At 40.0% G+C, this 12,079-nt stretch overlaps 1 protein-coding gene across 1 annotated transcript in view; it reads right to left on the bottom strand.

Annotated features, from left to right (window-relative positions):
• Positions 1–10,537, bottom strand: part of SPINK2 (serine peptidase inhibitor Kazal type 2) — a 30,305-nt gene extending 19,768 nt beyond the window's left edge. Inside the window, exons 1-2 of the mRNA XM_089670961.1 lie at positions 10,424–10,537; positions 9,007–9,044 (exon numbers count right to left, since the gene is read on the bottom strand). Coding sequence (XP_089527087.1) covers positions 9,007–9,044; positions 10,424–10,472 — 87 coding nt within the window. The 5' untranslated portion in view covers positions 10,473–10,537. The remainder of the gene's footprint in view (positions 1–9,006; positions 9,045–10,423) is intronic.
• Positions 10,538–12,079: the final 1,542 nt, after the last annotated feature.

The raw sequence follows: 12,079 nt of genomic DNA, 5'->3' as shown, positions 1-12,079 counted from the left end.
GTAAACTATATTACCTGTAGGTACACGTGACCAAGTGGTGTTTACTATCGCTTTAAGTGCTAATCCCTTTACCAGGCCCACCACCTTAGGGGACGGTGAGTCAGTCAGGCTGCGTAACAATTGTTGCTGTAGATGGCAGGTTGTGACCCTTGGATGCATGTAGTTGTGCTGTGTGCCCAAATAGGCAGTGGCTGAGGGTGCTGGTTAAAACTTTCAGGAGCAGTGAAGCAGAAGGAATGAGGGCATTGAAAGGGCCTTAGTAAGAATAGAGTGGAAACCTGCCAAAAGATAGTGGCCAGGGAACAAATAACCGGCCTTAGTGACACCAAGCACCATAGTAGCTCTAGACAAATTAAGAGGAGGCAATCCGCTGATACATTCCATGAGCTGCACGCAGTGTACTCGCTCAGATTGAGGAATCTTCAGAGAAAGGGACAGGGGCTACCATGATTTGGACCTGGGGAAGGCTCTGCAGAGAATCCGCAGACCAGAAACCTCTGGAGTGACACATGTAGTAGAGTCCTGTGTTTGCAAAAAGACACATCCAGGTATACTGCTGCAGTGCTTTTCCCGTGAGACGACAATAATTCAGTCAATTAAGAAAACCTGAGCTCAGACTGATTGGAGAGACTTCCAGAGTTTAACATCAGGCTTGAATCAAGGCCTAAGTTGTTAGAAAATGAAAAAAAAATCCTCACAAAGTCTTGAAACAGCAGAGCTAGAGAAGATCTGACCTCCTAGAGTAGTCTTTCTCAACCAGGGTGCCTCGAGGTTTCTTCAGAGGTGCCTTGGCAAAATGTCTACAAATTGCCCAAAACTTGCATACATGCCAGTGGGTGGAACAAGTCTGCCTTTTAGTTATACAAAGCCACGGGTTTTCATTGTGCAACATTACGACCTTCTAGCCGTCAGCGTCCTGACAACCAATTACATCATCAGTTGATAAGGAGGATGTCAGCTGCCTGCACAGCATCCTAGTTTGACCCTCCCCTGCCCCTCTCCATCAGTGTTGGGGTTACATTAGCTCAGTGATGGTGCAAAACTGAGGGAGAAGAGAAACAATGGAATACTAGTCAGTACCAGTGTGCAATAGTGTATTTGCTTTGGGAGAAAAAAACACCTCTATTGTTGGGTGTTCTACATGTGCGGATGTTGCTGCATTATATCAAACTATTAGAATAGTTTTTCACATTTTAGAATGGGTGCCCTTTTAAAATTATGGACAGTTTTGAGGCACCCCATTTTAGAATGGGGTGCCTCAAAAGACTGTCCATGGTTTCAAAGGGTGCCTTGGAACTGTCCATAAGGGTGCCTTGACTGAAAAAGGTTGAGAAACACTGTCCTAGAGGACACTAAGCTAGCTTTTTTGTACATAGTGTTAAGTTCTCCTGTAGGTGGTAGTATAACCCAAGGTTCTTAATAAGAAAGGCTGTGTCCCTCTATGGGCAATAGAGAAAATAAATTTTACATACTAATGCAGGCCATACATGGGTCGAATTTCCGAACAAATTTTCTTTAGAAAATAGGAAATTTTGTGCATTTTGTAATCCAATGGTGCCACCACTGATTTCAAAATTTTACCAACCAAGCCTTTAATTTCACCTCATGTTGCTATTGAAAAGAATTTTCATGAGCAAGAATTTTCTTTTCTTTCCAGGTCACAGCTCATACTTAAGCTGGCCATACATGGGTCAAATTACGAAAGACTTCTCCCATCATTGATTCAAAATTTGTTAATTTTTCAAACAATTTACAACATGCCCGATCACTCAAATTCCATATTCACTCGAAAATTGACCATTGCTGTGGGCCACTAATGGTGCAAAATTCTAATGACAATTCTTAGAAAACATTTTCGAAAGAAAATTCTTTTGGAATTCAACCCGTGTATGGCTGGCTTTTGCTGCGTTTGCATAGTTCACAAATGACTTGTTTTCACCCTCAGAAAAATATTATCATTTTCTGCCTGTGCAGGAAGAATGCTTTGACAGCCAATACACCATCAATGGACTGGACTAGTGTGATGGAAAATATTATATGTATAGGAACTGCATATATTTTTAGGCTTATTTCAGCCTAATGAAGAGGAATGAAATTCTGCAAAAGAGGGGAAGAAAAAGAGCTGCATACAGAACTCAGCCCGTGTCATGAAATGAAGGGGTTGCAGGACTGGACAAATCAAAGAGCATGCTTAAAGGGAAGGTATTTTCAGTGAGCACATATTTTTTAAGTCATTTCACATTTTAAATGCTCTTTCATGTTTACGGTTTTTTTTTTAAATTAAATGTAGTTATTTGCAGATTGACCACTAGAGGGAACTGTGCATTTGACTAATACAGTTTAAGGTGTATTTCCACTTTTGCAGTCAAAATTGAGAGAACCCGTTTGTATGTTTGTTCCCATTCACAAACCTAGGAATAATGTCATTTCTTTGGAGCAGGCCTTTATGCAGACTGCAAGCTACTCTGATGTCAAATTTGGTCTGTCCACAGACAGACTGGGAACATGCAGTTTCCTCTTATTAACATGCAATGCAGAAGCCCAGCTTCTAGATCTTTAATCCTTTGTTAGGACAGGCAGTGTTCAAATCTAGTTTACAAATGATCATGGAAATCAGCCAGCACAGTACATGGTTAATTTTGGTAAAAATTTAAAGAAGTACAGCCAATACTCTTGTGGCTGCACTTCTTTGCATCACAGGAGTGCAGTCCGTTCTGCACTCCTAAGACCTGTGTTCAGCTGACAGTGGGCTGAAGCCAGGCTGGGGAAAGATCCTGACTTTAAAGTCGGGATTCACCCCAGAGTCTGGAGCGGCACCTGGCTCAGCCTCTCGAAAATCCGCTGAGAGCCTGAGCCTGCTGCTCCCTCCACAGCCCAGTGCTCAAGTGAGCACGGGGTAGGGTGGGGCAGAGCAGACAGTGGTGACTGACAGTGCCTGTTGGACCATGTACTTGTATTAAAAAGTATCCTGTTCTCTTTGTATTGCTTCTAGTGTATGAAAGACCTGGTGTTTCTGACAGTCCCTCTGCTATCCTATTTCAAACTGACAACACTAGGCATAAAAGCACATCCATCTCAGTGTGGTCAGTTTACTGGCTGTGCTGGGAGAACAGCCTGCCTATCCTCCTATGGTCAGACTTATGCTGACACGCAGCCCTACACAGCCATTCACTGGGAAGATCAGTGTATTTTTGTTTCTCTCCCTCTGCTGACACGCCCCCTGCAGTCTCCACCCCCACCTCTTCAAGTCCCTTATGCAGGTATTCAAAAAGGTAATATACACAGTTGTGTTCAAAATAATAGCAGTCAGACATCACTAACCTGATCAATCGCTGTTTTTGGTAGAAATGATATTTCTACATGGCAAATAATTTACTAGCAGGTGTAGTAGAGTAATAGAAATCCAACAGACCCAACAGTCATGACATGCATGCTGCTGATTCTGTGTAATTGAATCACTAATTGAAAGGGGCATGTTTAAAATAATAGCAGTGTGGAGTTCTATTAGTGAGGTCATTCATCCTTTGAAAAACAGGTGGCAATTATTGCCCTTATTTAAGGAAGGAAGGCAGCAAATGTTGTACATGCTGGTTACAGTGCATTTCTCTTTGAAATTCTGAGGAAAATGGGTCGTTCCAGACATTGTTCAGAAGAACAGCGTACCTTGATTAAAAAGTTGATTGGAGAGGAGAAAACATATAAAGAAGTGCAAAAAATTATAGCTGCTCAGCTAAAATGATTGCAAATGCTTTAAAATGGCAACCAAAATCTGGAAGACGTGGAAGAAAGCAAAAAACTACCATTCGAATGGATAGAAGAATAGCCAAAATGGCAAGGACTCAGCCAACAATCAGCTCCAGGAAGATCAAAGAAGGTCTAAAGTTACATGTGAGTACTGTTACAATTAGAAGACGCCTATGTGAAGCCAAGCTATCTGCAAGAAGCCCCCGCAAAGTCCCACTGTTGAAAAAAAGACGTGCTGAACAGGTTACAATTTGCCAAAGAGCACATTGACTGGCCTAAAGAGAAATGGCGCAACATTTTGTGGACTGATGAAAGTAAGATTGTTCTTTTTGGGTCTAGTGGCCGGAGACAGTTTGTCAGACGACCCCCAAACACTGAATTCAAGCCACAGCACACTGTGAAGACAGTGAAGCATGGTTGCGCAAGCATCATGATATGGGGATGTTTCTCATACTACGGTGTTGGGCCTATTTATCGCATACCAGGGATCATGGATCAGTTTGAATACATCAGAATACTTGAAGAGGTCATGCTGCCTTATGCTGAAGAGGAAATGCCCTTGAAATGGGTGTTCCAACAAGACAACGACCCCAAACACACCAGTAAACATGTAACATCTTGGTTCCAGACTAACAAGATTGACGTTATGGAGTGGCCAGCCCAATGCCCGGATCTTAATCCAATAGAAAACTTGTGGGGTGACATCAAAAATGCAGTTTCTGAGGCAAAACCAAGAAATAGAGAAGAACTGTGGAATGTAGTCCAATCATCCTGGGCTGGAATACCTGTTCACAGGTGCCAGAAGTTGGTTGACTCCATGCAACACAGATGTACAGCAGTTCTCAGAAACAGTGCTTATACAACTAAATATTAATTAAGTGATTCAATGGAAAGCAAAATCTTCAAACATTTTTCAGTTTATATAGTGAATGTTTGAGTTTGTAAAGAAGAATACAAACACTGCTATTTTTTTGAACAGTCTAATATTCACTTTTCTTCACTTTTTTTAGAGGAACAACACAAATTTGATATATTTTTCTTCATGTTTTGATTTGGAATAGAATGTGTAGTGTTCCCAATGCACTTCTGTGTATGGAAATAAAAGCTATTAGAAGGATTTTGAGCTGTATTCACTTTTTTCAACACGCTGCTATTATTTTGAACACAACTGTGTGTGTGTGTGTGTGTGTGTGTGTGTGTGTGTGTGTGTGTGTGTGTGTATGTGTATGTGTGTATATATATATTGGAATTTTTAAAATATATTTTTCTTTCATATGGGAAATGAGGTACACATCACACTTCTTATAAATATTCTTTGCTTACTTTAAACCCCCCAAATTTTTTCAAAGGAAACACCTATTTTTTCATTTGTTAGAGGACACATCTCTGCTTTAGATCAGTGGTCTCCAAACTGCAGCCCATGGACCGGATGTGGCCCTTTGCTTGCCTTTATCTGGCTCTTGAGGCACTATTCCACCAACTGAAACTAATATTGGAGCACCATTCCCCCTGCTGACACCATCAATGGGGTACTATTCCTCCCATTAAAACCAATGATGGGGCATTTTCTGTTCCCACTGGCCACAGTTTGGCCTTCCTAAAGCCTGAAGAACAGTAAACTGGCCCTCTGCTTTGAAAGTTTGGAGACCTTTTTGATTTAGATGATCTCCTATTGGGGACAGTGCCACCTGCAGCAGAAGGATGCTAGATACAATTGAAAAAACAAAAGACACCTCAGGGATGGCCTGCTGGTGGCCAATTTTCCCCATGCTGTGAAAAAGCTCAACTAGTAGCTTCTACAGGAGTTTGGTGTTTTGCTTGTAGAACCAGCTCAGAGTTATCCTATGTGTCCTTGCACATTACGACAATTAGAGGCATATTTTAAGCTCAACGTTTAGAGGCAGAAAAAAAAAACCTTCTGTATTGCGTTTTTGATCAGCGCTTTCTGGCAGAAAAAATGCTAAACTCTACTAAACTCACCTAAACTGTGTATCAGCATTTTTTTCTTCCAAGAGAACTGACTTTTTTGTAAGCCCAGTGTGCATGGAGCCTTTGTGTTGAGGAGTTGGAAAGTAAAAATGTTCTTTGAAGTTCTATTACCTTTGGTTTTACTTCAAGCATGTTTCTGCCTGGGTGACAGACTAGTTGGCCTCAGACTGTCCTGTCACAGTGTCCCCCTCAATTAACAGCACCCCAGCTGCAGTGGATGGAATCCTACTCCTCCCAGGGGACTCTCATGATCATGGCCTGGGCAGCAGCATGGTAAGTGGAGGATCTCTATTACTTCCCTTCTTCTTCCACCCAAGGTCTGGTGCGTTGTGCTCTTCTCTTCTGAGGTGAACTTTGTGGGGGCTTTGCTTATAATCCTTGTCCCTCATTTCAAATATACTGTATGTCTTTAAAAATACAAATCTACATTTTTGGAATGCATTTTCAAATATATGTAAAAATATATGTTAAGTTACTTTATTAACTTATGTTATAAGTTACTTTATTATATGTTAAATAAAATCTGAAGAATATATTTGTAAAAAATATATTTTTAAAAATATATTTTTTTTTAAATATATTCTTCAGATTTTTTAAACATATAATAAAGTAATTTTAACATATATTTTTACATATATTTGTAAATGCATTCCAAAAATGTAGATTTGTATTTTTAAAGACATACAGTATATTTGAAATGTATTTTTTAATTTTTTCATATATTTGTAATAAAAACGCATTTCAACATGCAGTGTATGTGTATATGCATGTATGTATGTATGTAAAATATTAAATATATTGAATGTGGCCAAAATTGTAACATTTCAAATATATGGCAATATATTTGGGAGGAATATTATATAAAAATATATTTCAAATATATTTTTCTTCCATATGGGTTGTAATCATCCCTTAGATGTGTATGTTTCAACTTATTTTTTTATTTTGTTTTCATTTTTTTTTTATAGAAGCTAATTTTTGTAGGTGCTGCAAAATTCTTGTTTTATGTTATAAAGCTGGATTGTTATGCTCTTAGCAGAAGAATGGCAACCCTACTGGGACTATAAAGTGGATGTACTGTACACTTGCAACTTAATAGATGTGAAAGCAGCCTGCACTCTCAGGTAGCTGCAGTATAATAGCTGCAAAGTTCAGTGAATAGACAAGCACAGTGTGGGAATGTGGTGTAATCTGTCTGTACAAAGGAAATCAGATTCCTGCATTGAGTAAAACCAAAGGATACAGGATAATGCTAGTGAAAGACCTTTTTATATTGTAATTGACACACTTTTCCTGAACATTTGTAGAGTTAGATATATGACATTCAGCAACTGCAAAAAGACCTATCAGTCTGGGCAGGGCAATCTTTTGTCAGCAAAATAAAGAGAAAGTTAACCTCCTTCAGCTGCTGAACATGTATTAGACCAAATACACAAACCAGCTTCAGAAAGTAATGATACATTATCAACGCCTAAGATCCTATCACTTGGCAACGGAGAATTCTTTATTGTTTTTTTATTTTTGGGTGATTTATTTGGGTTCTCAACAGCACTTCATTTAAAGTGTTACTAAACCCAGGATCCTGCATTCACTATATTTGGTCTCCCACATGACACAGAACATAGAAATGCAATTATTTTAGTAAATATAAACTGCTAAATACCTTTTCTCATCAGCAATATATAGCAGTCTTGTGACTTCTATCATTGTCTGGCCAAGCACTGGTTAAAGCTTGTAGGAGGAGATTTCATTCTTCCTTAGCTGTCCTATGAGGCTGCATGACCCCTGACCCTCTGTCTGGACAGTGCTGATTGGCCCTGTGCCGATCACATGCACCCTCTCAAAAAAAACAAAAAACTCTTCAGCAATACACCCCAAACAGAGCATGTGCAGAGTGTCTCCTAGGGATCTGTGTTATCAGCAAATGGATTGGGGACAGTAGAAGAAGGGGAGGATCAGAGAAGACATGATTAACCCCTTAGGTTCCACAGTGAGTATAAAAAGCATGCTTTACTGCATTTACAGGCTGATTTTACTCTTATGGGTTTAGTAACACTTTAAGTTTAACTAAGTGCTACATAAGTGTTTTTTTTTAAATACAAGAGGCATGTGTGTTCTTTCTTGGAGTCTTTGTGGATTTCTGCCAGACCTCTGCAATAATCCAGCATGAAACAACACCCTCACTTGTATTTCCTGTAGTAAACACCAGTCACTCCTGCTGAATAATTGTGCAGGATGACTGGTCTTGTATCTGTCCCCTTATAGTTTTCTGCTGGCAGTATGTAGTTGGTGAACCTGTCATGTCTCACCCACAACTTTGTAAAGGCTATATGCAATATAGTAAGGATGTCACCATTCAATTTACAAAATAATATTGTTATTATTATACAGTATTTATATAGAGCCAAAAGGTTTGCTCAGCGCTGTACATTATAGTGGGGGACAGTACATGAGACAATACAGTAACAAAACAATACACAAGGGGTTCGAGGGCACTGCTCCTTGGAGCTTACGATCTAGGAGGGAGGGGATAGTGGTACAGGAGGAAATGGCTGTGGGGGATGGAGTGGAGGGAGGAGTGGAGGAGATTGGCTGTTAGGTGAGGGTGGGGTAGGCTTCCCTGAAGAGATGGGTTTTCAGGGTGCGCCTAAAGGTGAGGAGGGTAGGTGACAGTCTGATGGATTGGGGTAGAGTGTTCCAGAGGATGGGGGAAGTCCTGGAGAAATCCTGCAGTTGGGCGTGGGAGGAGGAAACCAGGGAGCTAGAAAGTAGGAGGTCTTGTGAGGAGCGAAGAGTATGGGTTGGGTGGTATTTGGGTATCAGGTCGGTGAGGTAGTTTGGGGCAGCGTTATGAATGGCTTTGTATGTCAGAGTTAGTAATTTGAATTTAATGTGTTGGGCAATCGGAAGCCAGTGGAGGGAATGGCAGAGGGGGGTGGCAGAAGTGGAGCGGTTGGTAATATCTGGGTTTGCAGGGCATTTGGTGTGAATTTATATCATTTGTGGTTACTGAGCAATATATTTAAATGAAGGTGTTGTGCCTGGGAATTCTGCTTATTGGAAAATTGCCTTGAAAGATCCTCCCCTCTTTTTAATGAAATGAAAAAATTAAGATGTTTACCACACATATGCTATGCAGATGTCTCCATTGTCTTTGTTTTATGGGTGACATCTGCCTGTCTATGGCAAGCTTTAAAGTAAGTAAAGTTATATGAAATACATAAAACTTTTATGGTCCTTTCCTAAACTTGCATTAAACGAGTATCTACTTACCGCATGTACAGCTTCAATTTCAGGAACTGGAAACAGCACTAAAAAACAAAACAAAAAAACAAAAACAAAAAAGCAGAATTAAAGCTATAATAGAATACAACAATTCTCCTAACACTAAATTCAGCTATAAAATCTAATATATTTAAAAAAAATACACAGTACATGTGAATGTGATCTACTTGAAATTAATCATCTATAGTCAAAGCGGTGCTGAGAAATATATGGGATTGCTGGCCTCTTATTCTGAAAATGTTAGTTGCCTGAAACGAGAATGCATATCAGGAGTTCAGATTTCGCTGGCTGCATGGTCAATCTTGGTCAGCAACTACAGTTATTGAATTATTGGATCTGAATGACAGTCTAGCAACTAGCATTTTCAGGAGCCAGAAATGGCAGCTTTCGTATTCATCTTTGCACAGGTTTTCTTTTACCAGTATGCTATGTGGCTTATTCTCTAACTGGTTTTTCCTCAGCAGTCGTCAACAAGAATCCTAGCTGCACTGCCTGATATTAGACATGTGCACAGCTTATTTTGTTTTTGTTTAATGCCTTAATTGAAGAAGAATTTAGTTTTGTCATATATACCCCATTCCCATGCACATGTTGGGGGGGCAGGATATGGGGACCCCCTTGTTAAATGGGAATTCCAGATTCCGATAAGCCCCTCCACCCATAGACCCCCACAGCCACCTGCACCGGGTTGTGGGGAAGAGTCCCTTGTCCCCTTCAACATGGGGACAATGTGCTTTTGGGTGGAGCCCCCCCCCCCATTTTGAGGGCATGTGGCTTGGCATGGTTCAGGAGGGAGGGGCACTCGCTCATCCCCCCTTTCCTGGCCTGCTGGGCTGCATGCTTGAATAAGGGTCTGGTATGGATATTTGGGGGGGAACCCACACCATTTTGTTTTATTTTGGTGTGGGGTTCCCCTTAAACATATTTCAGGCAAACATTACAATACGGTCCCCAATGCTTCTTCTCTATTGAAAAACAAACAGTTTTGGGAAGCTCATATTCTGAGTGCATGTACATGATTGAAGGCTCACAACATGAGTCTCAACATAATTTAAAAATATACTGCATGTGTGTGTGTATACCGTATGTAATACATATTGGGGGTTAAGATGCTCCACAACAAGTGGGAATGTGTGTGTTATGGAAAAAGAAAAATCTGTTACTAAGAAGTACAAAACCTTATTACATTTATTACATTTATCATATAATACATTTATATATGTATTATATTATATGCTGTATAAATAAATTATATACTTAAATAAATCTTAAATATATATATATATATATATATATATATATATACTGTTTAAGGAAAAGTGTTCTGATGAAATTCTAGCAGATACAAATATATAGGTTTTAGTAAAGACAACATAATATATTTTGCATGCATTGGTGTCATTACCTGCTGTTAGTGTGCAGAGAAGTACAAGTCTTTTCAATTTCAGCTCCATGGTTGTATGTGACTGTCTGCAGTCTAGTGCTCAGGACTGTATGTCGCTGATTTCTAGAACAGAACAAGTTTATCCTTTGTCTGCCTTTATCAGGCTCACCGAAACAAGATGAGGCTGTTTGTTCCCACCACCACCGTTTTATGAAAAAAACATCCCACATTTGACTCAGATTGATTGTAGGGCTATAACAGTCAGTTCTTATTTCAAATACTATTTAGGAAGTGACCACCTGGTTTTATTATAGATCATTAGCTAACATATCACAAAGAGTTAATGATCTGTGACCAAAATATAGAAACCCCAATATACAGTGGGAAATATAATTATTTGATCACCTGCAGATATTGTAAGTTTGCTCACTTACAAAGAAATGAAAGGTCTATAATTTTTATCATTGTAGAGACAGACCATCAACCAAAAAATCCAGAAAAAACAAGATACAAATGTTATAAATGGAGTTGCAGTTCAGTGAGTAAAATAAGTATTTGATCCCCAAGCAAAACATTATTTAATACTTGGTTGAGAAACCCTTGTTGGCAAGCACAGAGGTAAGACGTTTCTTGTAGTTGATTACCAGGTCTCCATACATCTCAGGAGGGATTTTGGTCCACTCCTCTTTACAGATCTCAAAATCCTTGAGGTTTCTTGGCTGTCACCTGGCAACTCGAAGTTTCAGTTCCCTCCACAAAGTTTCCATAGGATTAAGGTCTGGAGACTGGCTAGGCCCACTCCATGACTTTATTGTGCTTCTTTTTGAGCCACTCCTTTGTTGCCTTGGTGGTATGTTTTGGGTCACTGCCATGCTGGAAGACCCATCTTCAGTGTTCTGGCTGAGAGAAGAAGGTTCTCATCTAAGATTTTACAATACATGGCCCCGTCTATTTGCCCCTCAATGCGGAAAAGTCAGCCTGCACCTTTAGCAGAGAAACAGCCCCATAGCATAATGTTTCCACCTTCGTGCTTGACTGTAGTGATGGTGTTCTTAGGATCATAGTCTGCATTTTTCTTCCTCCAAACACAGCAAATTGAGTTAATGTCAAAGAGCTCAATTTTGGTCTCATCTGACAACAGCACTTTCTTCCAATCTTTCCCTGAATCAGTTAGATGTTCATTGGCAAACTTCAGACGGGCCTGTACATGTACCTTCTTGAGGAGGGGGACCTTGCGGGCGTTCATTCCATGGCGGCGTATTGTGTTACCAATGGTGTATTTGGTGACTATGGTCCCAATTGCCTTGAGATCATTCACAAGCTCCTCCCATATAGTTCTGGGTTGATCCCTCACTTTTGTCATGATGATCCTTACCCCGTGAGGCAAAATCTTGCACAGAGCTCCAGATTGAGGGCGATTTATGGTTATTTTGTATTTTTTCCATTTGCAAAAAATCGCTCCAACAGTTGTCTCCTTCTCACCAAGCTGCTTGCTGATGGTCTTGTAACCCATTCCCACCTTGTGCAGTCTACAATCTTGTCCCGGAAGTCCTTTGACAGCTCTTTGGTCTTGCCCATGGTGGTGAGGTTTGAATGGAAGAAAGAGATTCTGTGGACAGGTGTCTTTCATACACGAGTTGTCATTAGAAGCACCTTCTTAAATTGACAGGACTAATT

The sequence above is a fragment of the Staurois parvus genome, unplaced genomic scaffold (assembly GCF_062004578.1).
Source record: "Staurois parvus isolate SC_StPar_1 unplaced genomic scaffold, SC_StPar_1.0 ptg000096l, whole genome shotgun sequence".
NCBI lineage: Eukaryota > Metazoa > Chordata > Amphibia > Anura > Ranidae > Staurois > Staurois parvus.
The sequence above is the reverse complement of the archived record's forward strand: the minus strand, read 5'-3'. Positions and strand labels throughout refer to the sequence as shown.